The sequence below is a fragment of the Carcharodon carcharias genome, chromosome 11 (genome assembly GCF_017639515.1).
Source record: "Carcharodon carcharias isolate sCarCar2 chromosome 11, sCarCar2.pri, whole genome shotgun sequence".
Taxonomy (NCBI): Eukaryota; Metazoa; Chordata; class Chondrichthyes; order Lamniformes; family Lamnidae; genus Carcharodon; species Carcharodon carcharias.
Window position 1 is genome coordinate 100,338,169 of NC_054477.1, and position 27,093 is coordinate 100,365,261.

General features: G+C 41.5%; 1 protein-coding gene across 6 annotated transcripts in view; it reads left to right on the top strand.

Moving 5' to 3' along the window:
• Positions 1-15,964, top strand: part of yap1 (Yes1 associated transcriptional regulator) — a 168,318-nt gene extending 152,354 nt beyond the window's left edge. For all 6 annotated transcript variants that reach the window (XM_041199405.1, XM_041199404.1, XM_041199403.1 and 3 more), the window contains 3 exons: positions 6,926-7,056; positions 12,602-12,714; positions 13,286-15,964. In XM_041199405.1, the coding sequence (XP_041055339.1) occupies positions 6,926-7,056; positions 12,602-12,714; positions 13,286-13,524 (483 nt within the window). In that variant the 3' untranslated portion in view covers positions 13,525-15,964. The remainder of the gene's footprint in view (positions 1-6,925; positions 7,057-12,601; positions 12,715-13,285) is intronic.
• Positions 15,965-27,093: the final 11,129 nt, after the last annotated feature.

Here is a 27,093-nt window from a genome sequence, read left to right on the forward strand (position 1 = left end):
TTTGAGATTGAAATGTTGCTACTCAGCTCATTTTTGCATTGGCTTAACTGACAAAATAGTCAAACTGCTGCTAAAAGATATGACCGTTAAGAAAATCAGTAATCGTCCATTTTTTGTAAACTGTTAACTATTGCACCCTTAAATCAGTTGACATTTATGGCATCAAATGAACAACCTTAAACTGCCCCCAGTATCCAACATTTAAAATACAGTAAATTAAAATAAATTCAAACAAAATATAGGAAGGAAATCACTCCTGGAGCTGTATTCCTCCCTCTTCTGGCCCTTAACTTTCCAGTAGCTGCTAGTAACTCAAGATATGATTTGCGTTCCTGGTGCAATCACTTTTATGACTGTGAAAACCCCATCCTCCTCCTTTATCTTCAGCATAATCAACAGTGGATTCCAGTATCCTACGTTATTTTCTCAATGTAGAATGAATGCTACTATATGCACTTAAGACAGAGTGGGCTATTCGGACATCAATGTGAATACAGTGAAGGTATGAATTCACCTAACGGAATAGCCTGTAAAATTTACTTTTTGCTGGACCTTGATTTTGCTTACTATTAAGCAAGCGTGGATTCCCAGTGGTTCACTGGATGAAGAGTTTATATGGATTAAGTGATGAGCATTAATGACTAGAAGTTGTCTGTGTTGAATTACCTGATATTACTGCATTGGCCACAGCTGAACCCAGCCCAACCTCTTTGACTCTCAGGCTGCTGACCTGAAGGAAACAATATGTGATTGAAGTTTCCACTTGAGTATTGTTAATTAATTAAACTTTCAGCATTCCTGGGTCAGGAAACTAAGTTCCAGACTTTTTTAATTCACTCAGGGGATGTGAGCGTTGCTGGCTAGGACAGCATCCATTGTCCATCCCTAATTGCCCTTGAGTAGATGGTGGTGAGCTGCCTTCTTGAACCGCTGCAGTCCATGTGGAGTAGGTTCACCCACTGTGCTGTTAGGGACAATGAAGTGAAGGAAAAGCGATATATTCCTAACTCCAGGATGGTGAGTGGCTTGGAGGGGAACTCCCAGGTGGTGGTGTTCCCATAGAAACATAGAAAATAGGAGCAGGAGTAGGACATTCGGCCCTCCCAGCCTGTTCTGCTATTCAGTATGATCATGGCTGATCCTCTATCTCAACATCGTACTCCTGTGTTCTCCCCATACCCCTTGATGCCTTTAGATTCCAGAAATCTAATTGCTTCTTAAATATATTCAGTGACTTGGCCTCCACAGCTTTCTGTGGTAGAGAATTTCACAGGTTCAACGCCCTCTGAGTGGAGAGGTTTCTTCTCATCTCAGGATGTGGGGTAGGCCATTTAGGACTGAGACTGTGACCCCTTTTTCTAGATTCCCCAGCCAGAGGAAATATCATCCCTGCATCCAGTCTGTCTAGCCCTGTCAGAATTTTATACATTTCAATGAGATCACCTCCCGTTCTTCTAAACTCCAGTGAATACAGGCTGAGCCAACCCAATCTCTCCTCGTACGACAATCCTGCCATCCCAGAAATCAGTCTGGTGAACCTTAGCTGCAGTCTCTTTATGGAAAGTATATCCTTTCCTTGGGTAAGGAGGCCAACACTGCACGCACTACTCTAGATGTGGTTTCACCAAGGCCCTGTACAGCTGCACAGCTGCAGCAAGACATCCTTGCTCCTGTACTCAAGTTCTCTCGCAATGAAGGCCAACAAACCATTTGCCTTCTGAACTGCTTGCTACACCTGCATGCTTGCTTTCAGTGATTGGTTTACAAGGGCACCATGCCCCTTTGTATATCAACATTTCCGAATCTATCACCATTTACTTAATACTCTACCATTCTTTTTTTCCTACCTAAGTGGATAATTTCATATTTATCCATGTCATACTGCATCTGCCATGTGTTTGTCCACTCACTCAACCTATCTATATCACCTTGAAGCCTCTTAACATCCTCCTCCCTACTCACATTCCCACCAAGTCTCATGTTTTCAGTAAACTTGGAGGTATTATATTTGGTTCCCTCATTCAAATCACCTAATATATATTGTGAATAGCTGGGGCCCTAGCATTGATCCCTGTGGTACCCCACATTTTGCACACTGACCTCTTAGGTGGGATTTTATCAAAAGCTTTCTGAAAATCCAACTATACCACGTCCACTGGTTCTCCTTTATCTATTCTGCTTGTTACAAAAAACTCCAGTAGGTTTGTCGAACATGATTTCCCTTTCAAAAATTCTAAATGTTCTGTTATCACATCCTTTATAATAGACTCTAGCATTTTCCCTACTGATGTTAGGCTAACCAGTCTGTAATTCCCTATTTTCTTCCTCTTGCCTTTTTTTAAATAGTGGGGTTACATTTGCCACCCTCCCATCTGCTGGGACTATTCCAGAATCTACAGAATTTTTGAAGATGACAGCCAACACATTGATTATTTCCATGGCCGCCACCTTTGTCCTGGGATGTAGATTTATCAGACGATGGGGATTTATTGACTTTTAGTCGCATTACTTTCTCCAGCACTTTTTTTAGTAATATTAATTTCCTTCAATTCCTCCTCCTCACTAGACTCTTGGTTCCCTAGCATTCCTTGTTGGGCTGCTTTTCCTATTGTGTTGTTGTGCCAGAGAGAAATGTATAACTGTTGCACTGCATACATTTGTTCCTTAAATGTTAGCTATTGCCTGTCCACTGTCCTGCCTTTTAATGAAGTCCCCCAATCTATCTTGGCCAACTCACGCTTGATACCTTCATAGTTTCCTTTGTTTAGATTTAGGACCCTAGTTTCAGATCAGACTACTTCACTTTCCATCCTAATAATGAATTCTATCATGTTATGGTCACTGTTCCCTAAAGGACTCCACTCAACAAGATTATTAATTAACCCCTTCTCATTGCACAATACCAAATCTAGGGTAGCCTGTTTCCTAGTTGGTTCCTCAACATACTGGTCTAAATAGCCATCTTGTACAAACTCCAAGAATTCATCCGCCACAGCATTCTTGTTAATTTGGTTTGCCCAGTCTATATGTAGATTAAAGTCACCCATGATTACTGTTGCATCCTTATTGCATGCATCTCTAATTTACCATTTAATGCTGTCCCCTACCTTACCACTACTATTTGGAAGCCTTTAGACAACTCCCACTAACGTTTTCCATCCCTTGTTGCTTCTTAGCTCCACCCAGACTGATTCTACATCTAGATTTTCTGAGCCAATATCCTCTCTCACTATTGCACTGATTTCATCCTTAACTAACTGCCATCCAACCCCCTCTTTTGCCTGTCCCCTTAAATATAGAGTACCCTTGGATATTCAGTTCCCAGCCTTGATCACCCTGCAGCCATGTGTCCATAATCGCAATTATATCATACCCGTTTACACCTATTTGCACTGTTAATTTGTATACCTTATTGCAAATGCTCCATGCATTCCAATACAGTGCCTTCAGACTTTTTAACATTTTTGCACATCTTTTATCTACAATGGCCCTATTTGCTGCTGGCCCTGGTCTCCTCTGTCTTCCACTTTTGCTTTCTACTTTTCTGTCTTTCATTCCTATCATTGGCTCCCCTCTCTTGTCTCTCTGCTCAGGTTCCCATCCCCCTGCCATCTAATTTAAATCCTCCCCCACAATACTAGCAAAGGGAGATGGACCCAGGGGACTCCTGCACTACCTGCCTAACGTTTTCACTCTGGCAGCCACCCATTCCCTTTCTGCCTGTGTTCTATTTACCTGCAGTGTGACCATCTCACTGTACATGCTATCCACAAAGATCTCATCCTGTGGATGCTCCACAGTACCTGCAGCTGCAGACACTTCCTGCACGTGTGGTTGCCCTGGACATAGAAGTATCTGACTCCCCACATCACACAGGAAGAGCATTCAACATGGCTGAGCTGCCCTGCCATGACTCACCCATAAATTATTCCCTTTACTTGTACTTCCTCTAGTTTAGAGAATATTAAGGACAGTAGAAATACTTCCAGGTCCTACTTGCCAAGGCTGCTGCTCTTCTTTCTGAGGAAATAAAAAGATAATCTTCCCTCTTCACTGACTCCCTCTCCCACCAAACTCCAACTTAAGCACTCTAATGCAGCCCCAAAGCAGCACTCCAGTGCAGACCATATGTCTGCTGCCCTTGTCTTTCTAGATGGTAGTGCTCGTGGGTTTGGAAGGTGCTATCTAAGGAGGCTTGGTGAATTCCTGCAGTGCACGTCGTAGATGGTACACACAGCTGCCACTGTGCATTGGTGTGGAGGCAGTGACTGACACCCCATCTACAATCAAGTGGGCTGCTTTGTCCTGCATGTTGTCAAGCTTCTAGTGGTGTTGGAGCTACACTCACCCAGGCAAGTGGAGAATATTCCACCTCACTCCTGACTTGTGCCTTGTAGGTGGTGGGGTGGACTTTGGGGAGTCAGGAGGTGAGTTACTCGCCACAGGGTTCCTAGCCTCTGCCCTGCTCTTGTAGCCACAATATTTATATGGCTATTCCAAATTCTAGTCAATGGTATCCCCCAGGATGTTGATAGTGGGGATGCCATTGACTCTCGAGGAGCAGTGGTTAGATTCCTGTAATAGCTGGTCATTGCCTGGCACTTGTGTAGCTGAAGACTGGCATCTGATGCTGAGGGCCTCTGGAGGAGGCCGAGGTGGATCGTACACTCTGCATTTCTGGCTGAAGATTGTTGCAAATGCTTCAGCTTTATCATTTACATTGATGCGCTGGGAGCCCCCATCATTAAGGATGGGATATTTGTGGAGCCGTCTCCTCCAATGAGTTGTTTAATCGTCCACCACAATTCACAACTGAATGTGACAGGACTGCAGAGCTTGGATCTGATCCATTGGTTGTGGGATCGCTTAGCCCTGTCTATCACTTGCTCCTTATGCTGTTAGGCACGTAATTAATCCTGCGTTGTAGCTTTGACACCTTTTTAGATATGTCTGGTGCTACTCTGGCATGCCCTCCTGCACTCTTCATTGAACCAGAGTTGATTCCCAAGCTTGGTGGTAATGGTAGAGTTGGAGATATGCCAGATCATGAGGTTAGATTTGAGTACAATGCTGCTGCTGCTGATGGCCCACAGCCTCTCATGGTTACCCAGATTTGCTAGGTTTGTTTGAAATCTATCCCAGTTAGTGTAGTGGTAGTGCCACATAACACGATGGAGGGTGTCATCAATGTGAAAACAGGACTTTGTCTTCACAAGGACTACTCAGTGGTCACTCCTACCAATACTCTCATGGACAGATGCACCTGTGGCAGGCAGGTTGATAAGGACGGGGTGTCGAGTATGTTTTTCCCTCTTCTGGGTTTACCACCTGCCGCAAGCCCAGTCTAGCAGCTATGTCCTTTAGGACTCCGCCAGCTCAGTCAGTAAGTCAGTAATGCTGCTACCAAGCCACTCTTGGTGATGGACATTGAAGTCCCCCCACCCTCCCCCAGAGTGTATTATGTGCTCTTGCCACCCTCAGTGCTTCCTCCAAGTGGTGTTCAACATGGAGTACTGACTCATCAGCTGAATGGGAGGAGGCGGGGGGTGGTTTGGTGATGGTGGTGGGAGCGCTGTATGTGATAATCTGTATATGATAATCAGCAAGTTTCCTTGCACATGTTTGACCTGATGCCATGAAACCATGAGGTCAAGAGTCAATGTAGAGGACTCCCAGGGCAACTTCCTCCCAACTGTATACCACTGTGCTGCCAGCTCAGCTGGGTTTGTCCTGCCAGTGGGACAGGACATACCCTGAGATGGCAACGGTGGTGCCTGGGACATTGTCTGTAAGGAATGATTTTGAGTCTGAATGTGTCAAGCTGTTGCTTAACTAGTCTGTGAGACAGCTCTCCCAATTTTGGCACTAGCCTCCCCGATGTTAGTAAGGAGGACTTTGCAGGGTCAATAGGGCTGAGTTTGCCATTGTAGTTTCCGGTGCCTAGGTCGATGCCAGGTGGGCTGTCCAGTTTCATTCCGTTTAGAACTCTTGGCGGTTTGATACAACTGAGTGACTTACTAGGACATTTGAGGGCATTTGTGGGCCTGGAGTTGCATGTAGGCCAGACTAGGTAAAGAGGGCAGGTTTCCATGGTTTCATGGGCATTCCAGATTTTTATTGAATTCAAATTTCACCATCTGCCATGGCAGGATTCGAACCAGAGCATTACCCTGGGTCTCTGGAATACTCGTCCAGTGACAGTACTACTATGTCACTGCCTCCCCCATAATATTTTCATTGTTATTCAACCTGTAATGTAATTAACATTCATGTAGGTGTCAGATGAGGACAAAATCAGTTGACTTGCTCATTGAGTTCACTTGGATAAGGTACTGGAAGGCAATTGTACACAAGACTGCCCAATAAGTTGGAGTCTTAAGTGAACCATATTGGAAGAAAATCACAGGAAATCTGCTTCATCAATAGATCTAATTTTTGATCTTTCTCCCCCTTTCCCTGTTTCCCCTTAGTTTGGGTTAACCAATTATGTGACTCCAGCTGCAAGCAAATACATGCTTTTTTGGGCCAAATCAGTAAACAATCTTTCATAATTAAAATACTTGAGATTTATTCAGCAAAGCAACTTTGAAAGGAAAAGCAGATGCTACTTTAAACACAATTAACTTCACACAGAGTGTCGAAAGGAACTAATGTGCATCATTAACTGCATCATCAGTGCCTCTTCTGTAGAACTGTAGTAAGCCTTGTTTACATGATGTAAGCAATGTAAGGTCAGTTGAGATATATTGAATTAAATTGGGGTTTATTGGATTCCGTGCTAAACTATTACCATTTGATCATTGTCCTTTCATTTCAAAAAATATATAAGATAGGGTAATGATATATTTTAGAAACAATATGAATGTATTTATTACTAAAGACTTTCCTGTGGTCTTGGGCTTCACTCTTTACACACTGTTCACAGGAAATGGCCTTGCGCAGTCAATTACCAACAATGGAACAAGATGGCAGCCCTCAGAATCCAGTTTCATCATCTGCAATGTCCCAAGATGTAAGGACAATGACTACCAACAGTTCAGATCCATTCCTTAATAGGTGGGTATCAGTCTAAAATTCCTTGTTGGTGCAAACCCGATATAAATATCTACATTAATAAAGTATCCTTGAGATATCAGGCAATTACATCCTTATAGAATGAGACTTGCTCACAGCCTCTGAATAACAGTGCACACTGACAACTGCAAAGTAAAGTCTACCATTTTGAATCTGATACAGGGCATTGATGTTGCAGGTCTGTGCAGACCTTCCATTGATATCATAAATGCAGCTTGAACTAACTGCATTTGCTTGAGATTTGTTAGAGTGGTATTAAAACCACTTTTGGTGAAATTGCACACATGGTGGAATGGGGTGATCAATCAAGACCAGTGCAATTATGGAGCCTTTCCACTGGAGTATTGAATCCATTTGTGAAGTAAAGCTCATGCAGGAGTTGATTGAAATGTCAAATAGTAAGCAAGGGCAGAGTGAATGCTATAATCCAAGTTAGGAGGCTAATTGCAAGGCCATTGAAATATATGGAGTGTGCTATGCTTTCAAGTGAGATGCTTTTAAAATGTACCATTTCAATACAAACTGAGAGACTTGACCTCTCATTAAAAACTGTGGGTGGTTTTGTGCTCCCCCATAGTATAAACACTCATTCCTTGTTGGTGACTGTACAGCATCCAACCTACTGCACTGTTTCAAAGTTACTGTATTCTTGATTTTAATATGGAATCTGCTCCACTCTGTCAGAAGACTTAAAAAGAGGATTACAAAGTGCAAATTTACAGAGCACAATAGAATATTTAATCAATGCAGACCCTTAATTAAATAAAAGCAAAATACTGTGGATGCTGGAAATCTGAAACAAAAACAGAAAATGCCGGAAAATCTCAGCAGGTCTAGCAGCATCTATGGAGAGAGAAACAGAGTTAACATTTCGAACCCTTATGAAGAAGGGTCATGCAGACTCAGTGTTAACTCTGTTTCTCTCTCCACAGATGCTGCTAGAGCTGCTGAATTGTTTCAGCATTTTCTGTTTTTGTTTCCGGCCTTAATTACTTGTGAGTTGCTATAATCTTCACAGCTTTGGGTCTGGCTGATATTTGAAGATCATTTTGTGCTTTGCCGAAGCAATGTCTTGATAGCATGAAATAACAGCATTCTTCTACTCATCGAATGCCTCTATTTGGAAACCCCAAAACCTTGAAGGTTCATCCTGCATTATTCGGCATGTACCCTTGTATTTGGCAGACTGAAGAATGGTGGGTGCTTGGCTACCTGCCCAGAATAGCAGTATTTTTGAAAAGAACAATTTTTTTTTCCTATTAAGATGAAAATGGTCTTTGTAAAAAGTAGGAATGATTAACTTGGCCTTCCAAGTCTTTGTTAGAATCATAAAATGAAATCTTTAGCAAATACTGGCCAGAATTTTCCCATTGACAATTTGGGGGTGCGGCCCGCTCGCCAACGGAAAAATGACATGGGGTGACGTCGGGAGGAAACCCGAGCGTCATCCCTGTCCTTTTAAATTTTCAGGAAGGTGGGCAGACAGCAGCGAAAGCAGCTGCCCGCCCGCCAACCTGTCAATGGCCAATTGAGGCATTGACAGAGTAATTAAAGTAATTAAGGGATCTGCCCGTCCAACCTTAAGGCTGATGGGCAGGCCAGGAGCCCCAACGGGCTTCTGAAAAAACAGGAAACCTCATCCACTGGCGGGATGAGGTTTCATGTTCCTTTTTAAAAACTTTAATAAATGTAATGTGATATGTATTAACATGTCCCATCTCATGTGATATTGTCACATGAGGGGGACATATTAATATTTTTATTTCTCTTTTTTAATTTTTGTATACTCAGTAATCTTCCTGAGACAACACTTTGTCTCAGGGAGCTGTGCGCTCTTCTGCGCACATTGACAGCTGGGGATTCTCTCCCCCGCCCCCGCACAGGAAGCGCATAGCGCTCCCTGTCGGGCAGGCCACTGGGTGGGCCTTAATTGGCTCGCCCACTCAAAACAGTGGCGGGCCCCGTTTCGTTGGCGGGGGTCGGCTGTCCACTCGCCGCCAAGCCAGTGGAGCCTGCACACCATCCGAGGGCAAAATTCTGCCCACTGATGCAGTTTTTTTACGTAAAAGATACATGCATTGCCAATAGATCAGAGCGCATTTCTCTAGAAGTGATCTAAAAGAACTGCTAAATTAATTGGTGGATTGTAAATAATCAGTAAGAATTGAGAAACCTTGAAAGGAAACTAAATCTAGGAATTTATTTGTGCTCTTTGTGATTGGAAAAAAATTGCTGGCCTGCTGCCAAATATCTTAAAACATGTCCATTTGTCCAAGGAGGTGAAGATCTAGTTCACTAAAGCAACCTCTGACCTTGCTTGAACAGCCCTTTTTAAAATATAGATGATCATGGCTATTCACTCTATGAATCTGAATTTGATGCAACTTGTGAAGATATTGTCTTCCCCTTAAACTGCCCTCATGCCTTTCTGGAAAAGAAACACCCTTTCTCCCGCTGCTCTCATAAGCTACTATCTTGAATGTGGTGTTGCTTCCCAAATCTGTTGCTATCTTTCTAACAACTGTAAATCTCTCCAGTCAGGCTTCTTCCTCTGTTGCAGCACCAAAACAGCTCTAATTAAGACCATAAATGACATCAAGTGTGATTTGTAGTATTTTTCTTCTCATCCTCTGCAGTCTTTGATATGGTCGATGGAACCATCCTCATCCAGTGCCCCTCCTTTATCTTGCTTGGTGGGATTACCTTCACTTGGTTCCATCCATATCTAACCAAAGCATCTGTAAGAAAGAGAGAATTTGTTTTAATGATGTTGGTTGAGGGATATATACTGCCCAGGACTTCAGGGAGAACGCTCCTTCTGCCCTTTGCAGCAATGCAATGAAAGGGCAGCCTGAGCCTTAGTTTAACATCTCTTCCAAAAGGTGATATTCCAATGGTATAGCACACACTCAGTCCTGCACTGGACTGTCGGCCAGCATTTTTGCGCTCAAGTCTCTGGAATGGGACATGAACCCACAGCCTTTTGATTCTGAGGGAAGAGTCCTAATACTGAGCCATAGTGAGCACCTGTAACAATGGTTTCTCTTCACAATCGTCTCATCCTTCCAAGGATCTAACATTGGCCCTTTCCTCTTCATCTACATACTACTTCTTGGCAACAGTATCCATAGGCATTGTCTAACTTTCGCTTGTACAGTGGTTGAGTGGCAGTTTCCTTCAGTTAAATATTTGGAAGACTAAAGCAATTATTTTAAATCCCTTCTCAATTTCCTTATTCTTGCAGGTGATCCCGTCCTCCTCAGCTACTGTTTGACCATTGGTATCTTGTTCAATTCGTAGCTGAACTTCAAACCCAATATCCTCTCTCTTGTAATTACTACCTATTTTTAGCTCCATGTATCTCCCTCCTCTGCCTTACCCCAGCCCATCTGCTGAGGGAACTTTCATCTATTCCTTTCCTGGCTGCAGAGTTGACTATTTGAATGTTCTTTCAGCTGGCTTCTCATTTTCTACCAACTGAAAACTATCACTTATCCCAAACTCTACTGCCTGTATGCTATCTTTCATGAAGTTCTGCTCACCTGCAGCCAATGTCCTTGACACAATAGCAAATAGTGTGGATGCTGGGAATACTTAGCAGATATGGCAGCATTATTGAAGAGAAAAACTGAGTTAACATTTCAGGTCAATGATATTTTATCAGAACACAAGCAGTGAAGGAGTTCTGATGACAGGTCACTGACCTGAAACCTGAACTCAGCTTTTCTCTTCATAGATACTGCCAGAACTGTTAAATATTTCCAACATTTTATGGTTTTAACCCCCTGTCCTGGGCCCTGCCTCAACCTACATTAGCACTCAGTGCCCCAGCCACAGTATGAGTGAATCTCAAAGGGAACTGACAAGTACCACCTGGAGCAGCAGAGCCAACACATGACGCATTGTTTCATTTGCCATGGTCTGCCCAACAGCAGAGTACTGCTGCTCAACCTGGCTTAGGAACTGTTACACAAATGTCATGATATCCACCTCCAGAAAACCATGAGAATTATTTATGGGGCATTGAGACCAACACAGCTCAAGTGGCTTCCTAGGCTGGCACATGTCGAACCTCGGCAGGAAAAACATTCTTCAAGAATGCCACTGGCTGACAGCTAATGAAATGCTCCCATTGACACAGGACCTCAAAAAAAACACCAATGTAATCGTCTGAAATCCCACAGCCCCCACTGGAACACACTCCAAGCCCTACAAACCGATGACAGCCCACCTCTCTGGTATGCCTCCTGGTTGACTGCAAAATCACTACCCGCAGCCTAGTAACTGACCCGAGTGGTTAAGTCCAGGTTTCCACCTTGCACAGATAATCTAAAGAACCCTCAACTGCTTGAGGTCAGGCCAGGCAAGATGTGGTCACTTGCTCCACAAGTGGAACATGAACAACTCAAATTGAAATTCTGGCCATCCAAGTCAGACCATGGCCATTACATTCTAAACTTCTGTCATAAAGAGATCCATTCCTGGTGGCATCACAGCCATTCACACTGCATCATCCGCAGTAATTTAAAGGATTGTTAACCTCATCATCAAATTATAAGTGCCTCCCTAGCCATATGAAAAAAGTCCTCCATAAAATTCTCATCCTAAATTTTCCTTCATCAAATGAGGTCTTTGCTCTGGATTTAGGCTACATTAACACTGCATCAGTGCAAAACAAAATCACTTTGCTACAGCTGTGGTGTAAATGGAATCATATCCAGGAGAGCTACACAATCTTTCCTAACAAAATACAAACTAAGTGCAACTAAATTATATCTGTCTATTCTAAATGGTTATTGCTTCTCAAATGCCCAAACTACGACATGTCAAACGTTACCCAAGTTTTTGAGGAATCTTGTTTAGTTGAACTGTATTACTTGATGGTTTTGAAAATCTGCTTACCTATGTTAGTCATTAAATTTCTTAATAGATGTATTGATGCAAAGATTACGTAAATTGTATTCCAAGATTTCTAATGTGTACTTGTAATAGAATTTCAAATTTGAGTTGAGTATTTTCTTCAAAGACTTATTTGCAACTGAATGTCAAGCTCCAGTTTTCAAGTTTAGAACACTATGCCATATTCCTTATTTGAATCAAAAGTTAGGAATAGCATTTTCTTAATGCAAGTTTTCTAAGATGCACATTAATATTCAGTGCTGCAATATTTATATAAACTAATTGGGACCAGTTTCCACAAAGTTAACTGATATGGATAAGCGCAAATGAAAAATAAATAGAGCATGAGGGCACGTGGTTACAAAAAGCAGACACTAAAGCCTCTTGGTTAAAGCTACACAATGAAGTTATTCATACTCTGCATTACCAGTTTCTGCCTACCTATCTGATTTTCTGCTAATTGGCTTGGATTCATGGGGCTGATCAGAAGCTGAAATCCAGAGGATGTTTGGGTATATTTTTCCTGAGGGGAAAGAAGGAGTGTGCATGTAAAAAGAAATGCTTAGATTCTCAATGCATAGCTTTTTCCCCCCCATCTTTCCTCCCAACTGGTTTATTTTTCTTATAGTGGAACATACCATTCCAGGGAGGAGAGTACAGACAGTGGACTCGGCATGAGCAGCTACAGTGTACCCAGAACACCTGACGACTTTCTTAACAGCGTTGAGGAAATGGACACAGGTCTGTTGGGTTCCTGGAACAGGAAACTCCCTTTTGTTTTCTAGTGATTTGATCACCTAAGTTTCTAATGTCAAAAAATGATGAATGGCATTAGGTTAGCCACAGATTTTGATCTGATGTTATGTTGAATAAATTAGTCAGTACTGCAAAATGTAACATTGTCACTTGTTAATAAACTCATTCAACATTTCAGTTTGTCTTGAGTTAGCTGATCTTGGTGACAATGCCAGCTCCTACTATGGCCTCGGTACACCTAGGCTTGGAAGGAGGTGCAGTGGTTTGATTTCTCGTTGATTAGTGATCTCTGCTGCAAAATATAAATGAACCGACATCACACAAAGGTGTAATTGTCAGCTGTGATTCCTTACCTGGTCAAACAACCAGGCAAAACATTACACTAAAGACCATCAGCACATTGGGGAAAAAAAAGCAGCGAAATTTTGGGGAAATGAGTATATAGCAGATGAACAGTGTTAAAGTTTTCTTTTCAGTATTTGAATTTTATTGTGGAGATAGGATGTCTGTTGAGCAATTGAGCTATCCTCAGTTTCTTTTTGATTTGTTTACCTAGGTGAAAACCTTGGCCCAAATAATATTGCCTCTCAGCAAAACCGTTTTCCAGACTACTTGGAAACTATCCCTGGTACTAATGTGGACCTTGGAACACTGGAGGAAGACAGCATGAATGTAGAAGGAGAGGAGTTAATGCCAAGCCTACAGGAGGCACTGAGCTCTGACATTCTCAATGACATGGAGTCTGTCCTTGCTGCCACAAAGATAGATAAGGAGAGCTTCCTGACATGGCTATAGGGCCCTTGGTTCTATCAGACTGCCTTTGATTCTGTGAAGGAAATGAAAACTTGAGACATTTTTATGACTTGTTTTGGACTTAACCGAATTCTGTCTCTTTGATGCAACATTGGATAAACTCTGAATATTTGAAAAGGATTCTGCCATTTAGTATTTCACACATCTCTGAAGTAGTGATTAGTAAAAACTATACAATTTTGACCTGTTTTAATTTGTTAGAATACTGTCTTGCTGTATCCCGTTTAAGTCTTTTCTGACCCATTTCATACGTTTGGAGCAATACCTGTCATTGAGTGTAATCCTTTACTTGTATGAATTGTGCAGTTTTGCAGCAATGATTACGTTTTTTAACTTTCCCAACATTTTTGAGGTTGAAAAATCTCTGTTTTAAGCTAGTATATTAACTCTGAAGTAGGCTTTCACTGTGTTATCAGATTTACTTAACGGCTGCTGAGATGTCAACAGAGAACCTGGTGCCAATTATAAGTGCCTTTGCCCAGCTCCTTTGAAACTCTGTTACATCTTGTATCCAAATATGCTGCCTATCTGCGTCTTCCATTTTTCAGTATACACAGTATCTAATTTGCTTTTGCCTTTAAGCTATTGAAACATAAATTTCAAACAATTGTCCAATTGAGTATGGGAATTGGGTGACTTCAAAGTGAACTCTCAGCTGTTAGTTTAATTTGATCTTATTTAAATATGAAAGATTTGTCAATGCTTTTTAATTACTTGTACATGTTTTTACAGTATATTGGACATGTACATTTTCCTTTAATGTCTTATCAAAATTAGTTTAGATGAGCTTGAAAGTAGGTTTTTTCTTTTGCAATTGATCAAAAGGTTATTTTTAAACCAAAAGACATAAGACATGACAAATAAAGAGGTGCTGGTTATATACATGCTTAAGGAAAAAGCCTTTGAAGTTGTTTTGTAGGTGGTAGAGTGGTTAAATGGCCTGTTTATGTTATATGTTAGATGGCTAGCAGGACAGATAGTGTCAAGAGTCCTATATACAGTAGTGAATTTTAGGTGGAGGTTAATAGTTATAAGGACATATATATGTGTATCATAAAATATTAGATTTAAGAATTGTGACAAATCAGCAGGAGCTTTGTGATCAAAAAGATCTCCAAAGAGTATTCCTTTTTATGCTGAAATTCATAAGCCTATTTTTGCAACATAATTCATTTTCTAATGAGCTGCTGAATATATTATACCTTCTGAAAACCATGTATTTGGGTTTTTACTTGTAAAAATAATGTGGCGTGTGAATTGAGTATATTTTTTAAATAGGTACTGATGGCAAACCCGGAAAACATTTTAAATTTCACTTACTAAATCCTCTTGTTTTCCAATTTCTTGTTCAATCCTTGGAGAGTGCTGCTTTCAGATTCTGTCCAGGTAAAGAAAAATACATGTATTGTACAGCTGCGTCACTGTGGGTAGGCCACGAGCATGTGGTTGTTTCTTGGGCTACGGTTTTTAAAATTTCTTTTATGTCAAGTCTTAGGCAGTGTATTTAATGAAAGTGCTACATTCTAAATCTTGTAGATTGAGCTTGGGGTCTTCCTCTCCTGCCTGAGCTCCCATTTGTCTTAGAGGATTTTAAAAATTGTACACAGGTCAACAATGATTTTGTATGAATTGTATAAATTTGATGATGCATGTGCTATGCAGCTTGTGCTCCAGAGCTGAGCAACAAGAGTGTATACAATCGGTTTGTGGTTGTGTACTCATCTTTGTAACAGTAGTGCTAATTTTGAGAAGCCATGTAGATTCTAAACTTCTCTTTTTAAAACCAAGTCCTAAACTAAGCAAGTCCCACAATTTTCCACCTTTAAAAGGAAGAGGATTCTGTTAGATCATCCTGATTAAACTTAATTACCTTTTTTGAAGTAAACCGTGAAAGAAACATAATCACTGCTTTGCATGGTCATGTACAGGTAGTTATACTAATGAGAGGAAAGGTTGTGTTTTTAATTTCTATGGGTTGGTGACCTATATGGTCCTTGCCTCCTACCAGTTTAACAAATCAGTGTTGGAACTAAAACAATGCAACAAAGTTTTAAATTTACAAAACATTTCCAAATACTTATCTAAGTGTATAGTTTTTTTGTTTTTGCACATGAATAATGAAATCTTAGTGATCATGACCCTAATATCTTTAAATAGCCAGAACGTATGCTTGGCATACATTGAACACTGACATTTGTCTTGTGACAGTTGTTAAACATGTAAAATTATTTTATATTGAGTTCTGATAAATGCACACATACTTCAATATATAATTCAGTACATTAATGTTGATTTTCAGCTGTACCAGCATGCCAGTATATAAATACATACAGTAAATTCTGTTGCATTTTATTTCTGTATGTAATACTTTCCAATGGTTCATGATGATTCATGTGGTATAAAATATATTCTTTGTGGTAAAGAGTTGCTTTGTTTTCTTACATCTATCTTTGGTTTTAGCACTGTGCAACCCTTTGCCTCCTCCCCGCAACACCTGGGATCCTTATTAGAAGAAAATTTGATGTTTTTCCAGTGAATTAGTAGAAGAGTGATCTACAAATTCACAAATCACTTATGGTGTCCTCATTGGTCAGTATTGTATTACTCAAATATTCATTCTATGACAAGTGATGAATTTATTTTTTTTCCTTTTCCACCTGAAGGACACTGTAGTTAATTGTAGCACCTCAACTCTTAGCCAAGCTGCAAAAAGCTTAACTAAGTAAAGACAAATGATCCAACTGGGTCACTGTTCTATGCATCAGTTTAGTTCAGTTGGTTGTGCACGCATCACTGGTTGAGATTGTGCAGAAGAGCCCAACACGGGTTTACCACATACTGAAGTGTAGACCATTTAGCCCCTTGGGCCTGTTCGGCTCTATTTAATGAGATCATGACTGATTTGTGACCTAATTTCATGTCCTGCCTTTGTCACACATCCCTTATACTTTTATCAAACAAGAATCTATAAATCTTATTTAAAATGAACAAATGATCTAGCACCAGCTACTATTTGTGGAAGGGAATTCCAAGCTTCTATTAGCCTTTTGTATGAAGAAATGTTTACTTGTTTCACTCCTGAAATGTCTGGCTCTAATTTTTAGACTGCCCCCTAGCTCTACACTCCCCTAGCAGAAATAATTTCTCCCAATCTCCTCTGTCCTCAATATCTTAAATGTTGATCAGATCATCTCTTAACCTTCTAAACTTCAAGGAATGCAGCTGAGTTTGTTTAACCTCTCCTTGTAGCTTAACCCTGGAACCCAGGGATCATTCTAGTAAATCTACACTGCACTCCCTCCAAGGCTAATATATCCTTCCTAAGGTATCCAGAACTTCCATAGTACTTGAGGTGTTGTCTAGCCAAAGCCTTATATAGCTGAAACATTATTTCTACCTCCTCATATTCTAGCTATAAAAGCCTTTTTTGGTAATTTTTCTGGAACTGTTAGTGACTTTTTAATCTGTGTACTTGGACCTCCACTAGTCTGGCTTTTTTGTTTGTGATGTGGGTATTGCTAGTAAGGCAAGCATTTATCTCCATTTCCTAACTGTCTTTGAAGATGGTGGTGAGCCATCTTCATGAACTGCAGAAGTGCTTGTGGTGTCGATATACTCCCAGTTGTTGGGCAGCCAGTTACAGGAATTTTACTTGGTGATGAAGAAATAGCAATATATTTCCATGTCAGGATGGTGTGTCTTGGAAGAAACCTTGTAGGTGGTGTTGTTCCCATGTGTCTGCTGCCCTTGTTCTTCTAGGCAGTAGTCGTTCTGGATTTTGGAAGTATTGATGAAGGCTTGGTGAGTTGATGCAATGTATTTTGTACATTGTGTACACTGCTGCAGTGCACCTGTACTGGAGGAAGTGGATGTATAAGGTGGTGAATGAGATGCCAATGAAAGACCCCTTTGACTTTGTGTGAAACTGCTTGAGTTTTGTTGGAATGAGCCCTAACCTCCAATCCTGTGCATATTCCATTATGTAGATGATACTTTTGCGATCTTTGAATCTGCAGCCACGTATAAGGATTCCCTTGTTATGGCACAGCCGATAGTAAATGCTGTGTTGTTCAAATCCCAAGGGAAACGTGAAACAACTGCCACAATTTGTTTTGCAATTTGTATAAATTTCGAGATGTGTGCCTTGAATTCAGTAGTAATAAGACCACCAAGTCTTATAGGTTTTTTACAAAGCTGGTTTAAATATTGATTAACAAGAAAAATAATTTTTAAGCACATATATATGTCTACAGATTACTAGTACAATAACTTCTAAATCCCCTAATTAATCTGACTCCCAGTTATACTTTTGTTAAGGCAACAGTAAGGCAGAGATCTTAAAAGACTCAGGCAAAGAAACATGATACCCTGAAAGTGAGTTTTCTTAACTTCAGCTCTTTGAAGCCAGCAGTTTGAGGCATAGATACTGAAGGCTTTTCACACACTTGTAAGATCTTAAAATGTCTTTCCTTACAAGCAGTCTTCTCTTCTTTATACATATTTTCCCCTTTGAATGCAAGTTCCCATTGTTTCATGATGTCTTTGGACTTCATCATTCTGATAATAAAAATCTCTCATAGCACTAAGTTTTACCAGTAATCTTTGGGAAAAACAAACACACTGTTTCTAAACTTCATCTAGCTAGGTGTAATATTTCACGCCCTCTTTGAAAACAATCTAGACTGGTTTATTTAAAAATGCAAATGTCCTTTTACACCTTACATTCTAAGCTTCCCCCATGTTTACATCAAAGCCTTCAAACCAGCTGACTTTAATCCAGTTAAGTCTCTCACACTCACTCACTCTCTCTCTCTCTCTCTCTCTCTCTCTCTCTCTCTCACTCACACACAACTATTTTACAATAAATTCCAATAACACTATTATATCTTCCTGACACACCTTAAATTCCATCCTGCATTCAAATTCCCCTTTGAGCTGGAGTCATCTAACACGCTCCCTTGACATAAAAACAAAAAACTGCGGATGATGGAAATCCAAAACAAAAACAGAAATACCTGGAAAAACTCAGCAGGTCTGGCAGCATCGGCGGAGAAGAACAAAATTGACATTTCGAGTCCTCATGACCCTTCCACAAAACTAAGTAAAAATAAGAGAGGGGTGAAATATAAGCTGGTTTAAGGTGGGGGGAGAGAAGTGGGGGGGGGAGGTGGGTGGGTGGTTGTAGGGACAAGCAAGCAGTGATAGGAAGCGGGGTGTGAGGACCTGTAAGGACTCCATCCCATTCTCTCAGTTCCTTCGCCTCCGTCGCATCTGTTCCGATGATGCTACCTTCAAAAACAGTTCCTCTGACATGTCCTCCTTCTTCCTTAACCGAGATTTTCCACCCATGGTCGTTGACAGGGCCCTCAACCGTGTCCGGCCCATCTCCCGCGCATCCACCCTCACGCCTTCTCCCTCCCAGAAACATGATAGGGTCCCCCTTGTCCTCACTTATCACCCCAACAGCCTCCGCATTCAAAGGATCATCCTCCACCATTTACGCCACCACCAAACATATCTTCCCTTTACCCCCACCCCCGGCAGCATTCCGTAGGGATCGTTCCCTCTGTGACACCCTGGTCCACTCCTCCATCACCCCCTACTCATCAACCCCCACCTACGGTACCTCCCAATGCATATGCAAAATATGCAACACTTCCTCTCTCCTCACCGTCCACGGGCCCAAACACTCCTTTCAAGTGAAGCAGCGTTACACTTGCATTTCCCTCAACTTAGTCTACTGCATTCGTTGCTCCCAATGTGGTCTCCTCTACATTGGAAAGACCAAACACAGACTGGGCGACCGCTTTGCAGAACATCTTTGGTCTATCTGCAATAGTGACCCAGACCTCCCTGTCACTTGCCATTTTAACACTCCACTTTGCTCTCTTGCCCACATGTCTGTCCTTGGCCTGCTGCATTGTTCCAGTGACGCTCACACAAACTGGAGGAACAGCACCTCATCTTCCGACTAGGCACTTCACAGCCTTCCGGACTGAATATTGAATTCAACAACTTTAGATCTTGAACTCCCTCCTCCATCCCCACCCCCTTTCCGTTTCTTCCCTTTTGTTTTTTCCAATAATTTATATAGATTTTTCTTTTCCCACCTATTTCCATTATTTTTAAATCTAAACCTTTTATGCCCTTTTAGTCTTATTTCACCCCACCCCCATTAGAGCTATCTTTACTTTGTGTGTCCTGCATCCATTCTTAATTAGCACATTCTTTTAGATAATATCACCACCTTCAACACCTATTTGTTCTTTTGTCTGTAACATCTTTTGATTATCTGCTCCTATCACTGCTTGCTTGTCCCTACACACCCCCCCCCCCCCCCCCCCCCCCCCACCTTAAACCAGCTTATATTTCACCCCTCTCCTATTTTCACTTAGTTCTGTTGGGGGGGGCGGTCACGAGGACTCGAAATGTCAACTTTGTTCTTCTCCGCCGATGCTGCCAGACCTGCTGAGTTTTTCCAAGTATTTCGTTTTCGCTCCCTTGACATGCTAGTTGAGAAATTGGCTAATGGGCTGTCCACTACAATCTACCACAAGTCTACTTTCACTGGTTAATATGGTCAATATACATGTTGGGATTCGTATAGTTCCACATTGGCCTTGGAAATCGTGTAAATAGGGCCCTAGCCCTTTGCTCACCTTGCAAGATTGATGCAGAAATAGAATGTATCAAAGCTATACTGCAGCACAAAAGCTATCCTGATCAGACCATTGTTCACTGTGTCTCATGTAAACTTGTAAATGGGCCAAAGGCTGCCACTTTCAGACCTGAAAAGTGCTCAATCTACCTCAAATTACCCTGGAAAGGCAAAATTCAAAGATTTTGAGATACAACAGGTTAAGCAAGCTGTTCACCCTGCAACTCTGCAGTGGCTATGTGAGTGGCGTTTTTCACTAATAGGCTGCTGCTATCAGTCCAAAAAGACATTCTGCCTACCACCAAATTGAACAACTTCATGTATGAATTTCAGTGCAGCTGCAAAGCTAGGTACATAGGGCATGTGTCCCAATAATTGAATCAAACAGAATGTTCCTTCTATTGTCCGTAATAGGCAGGGTAGAGACCGTGCTTGACCAGCCCCCACTTGCAAAACCCATACATAAATTTGTATGCAGTGTCTTAATTTCTGCAAACAAAAGGAATATATTCAAGCCTTGCACCTTTTTTGAATTATCTGGGAGCTGGGGGAGCCTATTGTTTCCTGTTGCTTTCTCCATGGCAACACCTCAGCCAATCAAGAGTCCACTTGCCAACCAATTAGCACACCTTTTCCCTGAAGTGTAAATTGTGATCATTTGAAATTTGCCCTGGTAAGTGTATGATGAAAAGCTTTGGCAAAATGTGCCTCTTTCAGCAAAATTCTTGTGATTAAGGAGCTGTACTCATCCAGGGAAGTAGTGCGTGTTCCATCACACTGCTGACTTGCAGATGGTGAACAGACTTTGGGGAGTCAGGTGGTGAGTTCCTGGCTGCAGAATACTGAGCCTCTGACCTTTTGTAGCCACACTATTTATATGGCTGGTCCAGTTCAGTTTCTGGTCAATGACAATGCCCCAAGGTGTTGATGGGAATTCAGTGATAGTAATGCTATTGAATGTCAAGGGGGAAGGTTGTTAGATTCTCTCTCATTGGACGTGGTCACTGCATGGCATTTGTGTGGCACGAATGTTATTTGACACTAGCCTAAGCCTGAATATTGTCCAGCTCTTGTTGCAGGTGCGTGCAGATTGTTTCAATATCTGAGGAGTTGCAAATTGTACAGAATTCAGTTCCATCATCAGCAAACATCCCCACTTTTGACCTTATAATGAAGCAGCTGTAGATGTTGGAACTTGGGGTACTGTTCTGACCAACTCCTATGTCAATGTCCTGGGACTGATAAGATTAGGCTGCAACAACTATAACCATCTTCCTTTGTGCTAGGTATGACTCCAGCTAATGGAGAGCTTTACTTCCTGATTCCCATTGACTTCAATTTTACAAGAGTTCATTGAAGTCGCACTTGGTTAAATGTTGCCTTGATGTCAAGGGCGGTTATTCTTGCCACAACCTCTGGAATTCAGCTCTTGTTCATGTTTGTACCAAGGCTGTAATGAGGTCAGGAGCCAAGTGGTTACGGGGAGAAGGCAGGAGAGTGGGGTTGAGAAAATTATCAGCCATGATTGAATGGCGGAGCAGACTTGATGGGCTGAATGCCTAATTTCTGCTCCTATGTATTATGGTCTTATGGCTGAACCCAAACTGAGCATTATCAACAGTGCAACTTGATGGCACTGTTGATAATACCTTCATTCGCTTTGCTGATGATTGAGTAGTAATTCTGATTAGATTTGCCTTGCATTTTGTGAACAGAACTTATCTGTAATTTCCACAATGTAAAGCTGAGTTTTGAGTGCTGCATTGCCAGAGTTTTCTTTGCATGAGATGTTGAATTGAATGTCCTATTTATTAGCCAATTTGAAGAGCAGCAAGTTCTCCAGACATTCTGGCCAACTTAGCGCCTTCAACCTATAGCATCAAAAATAATTAATAGCTCATTAATTTTTGTGTGATGTTAATGGTATTGAATGGCTGGTGTGTTTATCTCAAAGTCATTGCATTTTACAAGTGTAGTTTTTAATGTGATGAAGTGCAATATAAATGGTTATTGTGTGGTTTTGTTCATCCTTTCTCTAAAAATGGGCACATATAGCGTCTTTATCATTTTTTTTATTTGTCTTGGGAAACCAGCTATTCAAATTATGCCATTACTGTTTTCCCTGAACTTGCAGCTTGTCTGTCTTATTTCATCTGTCATTCTTGGAGTGACTCTGGCATGACTTCTAGTAAATTTGGTTTTAGATTAATTTATAATCTTCAAACTAATTTTTATTGGCTGTGGGCCATAATTTTTGAAAAAAGGGTTCTGGAGAGATTGGTGCTATGCATCTGACTAACCAACAGCCTTTTAAATGTACTGTCTTCTGAGTTTAACTGAGAATGCTGTGCTTAACTGAGCACTAGGTGTTGCTGCAGAGCTTTTATTGTGTTTTTGTCCCCACTCTTCACAGTGCAAAAATGTCTGTTCCCTGGCAACGTGTTCAACAAAAACAAGGTCAGAAAAGGAACATGCGATTACTTATAAATGCATAAGCTGTCATGGACTGTCCTTTTATGCTCTCCTCAAGTACTTCCTTGCCTAGGATAAGTTTAATTTTCACTAAAAATTAAAAATCTACCAATTGTGGTTTCTGAAAATGGTGATAAATTACAAGAATGCCCCACATGCAAATCAACTTCTGAACCACTTTTTCTTAACCACTATGACACATCTTTGCCATTTCTTTTACTGCACCAGTGTAACATCCCCAATCTCCTGATTTTCTCAAGGGTTACTGAGGCACAGGAGTGAGGTGTGCGCACGAGTAAGCCATCGGCACTTGAAGATGTGCTTTAGGTAGTTAGACTTAAAGGTGCCCCTCAGTACTCAAGTGCTGCATCCTGCACAACATTGCACAGCAGAATATTGAAGCTGACTGAGGTACTCATCACTCATATGATAGACATTGAAATGGAGGAGGCTGAGGAGTAATATAAAGATGGGGCATCCATTTCCAGACTAGCTGCTCACATTGGCAATTGGCACCAGGGATGCTAATGGCTTGCAGATTCAGCTAGTGCCTTGGGAAAAATTGAAATCCTCTAGCCCACTTCTCACTCCCCCATTCCAGTCCTTTTATGCAAACAGTCCTGCAAACATTGCTATGAAGGAGATGCCTGCTGCTTTAAATATGATGACAGATACTTTACCTGTGGTTTCACAAGCTGATCTTCAAGCTGCTCTGCTGTAGCAGTGATTTCCCTGCATATAAGATGAGTACAGTGCTTCTGCTCCTCCTCCGTCACCTCCAAACTCACCTGGGTGCAAACAGCATGTTTCTTCCCCCTGAAGTCAAGGAAAGTACTACTTAATTTGGGTGCTGATCTTGCTTATTGTAATCCATGTTAAAAACCTCTGTCTTCTTCCAAAGCCACTTAGCTCCTCCAAATTCCATTTTTGAATTTGCTCTTTAAATAGTTAATGTGAGTGCACATTATGCCCACTGCACAATTTGGAGAAGAGAAACCTGGAAAGAAAATGAGTTGCTTCATTAGAAAACCTGATCTGACCCACGCAAGTTTTTTTTGTTTTTGCACAAGGTAAAATGCCCTAAGTATCTGTACACCAGCCCAATTGCAGTGCTTAATTATATAAATGGGAGAATCCTTTGGGCTGAATAGATGCCAGTGAAGGAACACTTCCAGATGAAAGTTTGCAACATCATGGTAAAGTTTGAAATTCTATTTAAAAGGAAAGAATTTGTAAATGCCAGCTTATTGCTGTCCGATGAAAGAGACTATTGTAGATTGGAGTTAAGTACTCAACGGTAGCCGAATGAGAATTTGCTAGAAGTTTTGTACAGAATTTTAACTTCCAAGAGGAGGCTAGTTTGGTTGCAGGCAAGTTTTGTGGGTGGTTAAAACCTGCAAAGTTGTGATGGGTTGAAATTGAATATGATGCCCCTGCGCCTTTAGGTTTAAGCTGGGCAGGCTTGCAAGCAGAGGTGTTGTGTGAGTAATTAAATTATTCAGAGGCAGTTGCCTGTGATGTAAACCAGCATTCTGGCTTTGAAAGCGAGATCATGGGTTTCTGAAGCTGGGTTGAATTTGGGTTAAAAAGGCAAAAGTATAGACTGGAGTCATTGAACAATCACTGCTTAACAGTACAACAGTTTCAAACAGTGGAATTACAAAACTTGTGACCAGCCTCTGTGGAAAACTTATTCTGCAGGATTTGTTCTGAGGACCTGAATTCACTACTTTTAGGGTAATTTCATATTTTATGGAAGTACTTTCAACTAGTTTGGAGTTTACTTACTTTGATCTCAGCTTCTCTGCAGTCAGCCTTCACTGCTGGATGGGAGCAATTTATGAAACAGTAGTCCAAGAGCATCAGCAATAACAGCAGCTGCCTTTTTCTGCAGCCACATGCTGATCCACATCATATAGGGGATGGACACAGTTCGAAGGCCAAGGAATGCATGCAGAAGGTGAGATTTCCCAACATGTTGGAGTAACAGTTGCGTAGGTCAGATCAGTTCTCTAATGAAGCAATAGGAGGCTCAGCTTTTCACAGCGCAGCACACTGCTCACGCCGGAAGTCGCCTTGATGAAGACGTCCATCATTGGACCAGTTGGTGCTTCCTGGGATTTGCTGGTGATAGTTGCTGCCCAAAAGTGCATCTCAGAGGCCATTACCTTTTTTTCCAAAGTCGCCACTTTTATATGCACTTTAACAGCAATGAGGCCAATTGAACTTAGATGGCTGTTGGCATTGCTACAATGGCTGGGTTCCCACAGGTCCAGGGAGTCATTGACTGCACATGTGCCAATAAAGGGATCCTCATTCACCTGGAGTTAGCAATCACAAGGGATTCCAATTTCTCAATGTTCAGATAATTTGTGACCATAGGAAGGTGATTGTATATGCTGGCTGTGCTCAATATTTAGGGCTTCACTAACATCTACAGGCTTTCACTTCTCCATACAGCATCTTGGATGATGAGGGCTACCCTCTGAGGACCTGGTTGCTGACTCCTTTAAGGAGCCCCACCAGTGAACCAGAGGAGACAGACAACAGGAACTATATCACCACAAGAGTGGTAATAGAACAAGCCATTTGGTTTTAAGATACACTTCTGATGCCTGGACAAATCAAGAGGTGCCCTGCAGTAGATCTAATCTGCATGTGGTCTTCTGTTCGCAACATTGAGCTGTAGGAAGAGGAAAGTGAAGAAGCCCATGATGGAGTTACCCAATCTGTGCACGAGGGCATTTGACAACGTCCCCCAATCCCAAAACAAAATTCATTCCAATAATCCCAGCTATCATATTTCATACCCTTTCATCCTCAAAACCATTATCATTCAGGTTGAATGGGTGTTGTAACAAAGTTGAGACCAGGAAAATAAGGAGTTCAATAAAGTTTCATTAAAGAAAGAAGTGGAACATAACACCATTAACTTTGCTATGCATGCCATGTGATTTCCCCTTGTGCAACCAGTAAGTCTTTTTCATTCCTAATGTTCCTATATGTTACAACTCTCATAGCTTCAACAGAGGTAAAGGCAGGCCTTTCGTTCCCCTGCTCTGACACATGAGAAGCTTCTGGCAGATATACTGTGGATTTTGCAGCCAATGATGACCCTGCCAACAGCTGCAGCGACTGGCACCCTGTCATTGGGGCAGGAGGCAGCATCTATCTGGGTAATGAGAGGGCAAAGAACCATGGCAAGGCCCACTGTCGGAACAAGCGAGTTCCTGACTTGGTACCAAACTCCTCGCTACACATAGGTCGGTTGTGTTACAATGAGTGGAATTGTATGTGTTTAGGGCCTGTAGCATAAAGGAAAACTGCAGGAGTTGTCTCAAGCTCCATGACAGACTGCAGTGCAAAGACGGCTTCCTACACAAATATACACAGATGTAGCTAGTGGACTCTACATTTCTAGCTGTAAATTTTAGGTTGTTTTGTACAGACTCAAATGACTCCAGCAGATGATCATGCTGAGACAGCAAGTGGGCCCTGCAAAGCTCATTCCTAGGGTGTGCAGCTGCAGAAGATGGTAAGATAGATTTATGACCTGACGAGTTTAATCGTCCAGTCTAGATGTTCCTATGTATACACAGTGATACAGGATGCTGAGAGTTGCTGCTTGTTTGTGATAGCCTGCAACAAACTTGCAAAAAAAAAAAGCATTACAATGCTGGTTGCAAATTTTATCATTATGCAAATAAAAGCTTTTACTAAATTATCTCTGTATATTCACCCTACTATGAAATAATTTAACAGATTGAGCCTCAGCTCAACTTGTATTTGCCTGGTCTGACTTTGGAGCTTGGAGAAATTGAAGAAATGCGTATGTGTGTAAAAACAGGCACAGATCATAGGGTTAGATTGTTACGCCCTTGAGTCCCATTATCATGCAGGGTAGTGTGAATCGACTTCAATAAAAGTAAGATGTTTCTCATGCAGGAGCAGTTGAAGACGCTGAACCCAAGAAGGTATCTGCAGGAGACATAAATTTGTAACAGCCTGTGTGACAGTGACTGTTCTGAAGAAGAGTCATACGGACTTGAAACCTTAACTCCTTTTTTCTCTCCACAGATGCTGTTAGACCTGGTGAGTTTTTCCAGCATTTTCTGTTTATGTGACAGTGACTCATGGTGGGCAGATATACTATTAGAAGGATAATACTAGTCATCAACTTGCAGAAAGCTTCCAACTTTATCCTCACCACACTCCTGCATTCTCAATGCGAGTAATGTCAAATATAGTTTGAATCCTGCAGTTATGGCAGTGGAGCAGGACCAGCTCTGAGAAAATTCCTGGCAACTGGCTTCTGTTAAACTTTCTTGATTTATACTTGATTATTCTGTGGCTTTCAGCAATAAATTCTTAGTGCTCAAAAGAACTGGACAGCTCTCTGGCTACTGAGACTGTCAGTACTT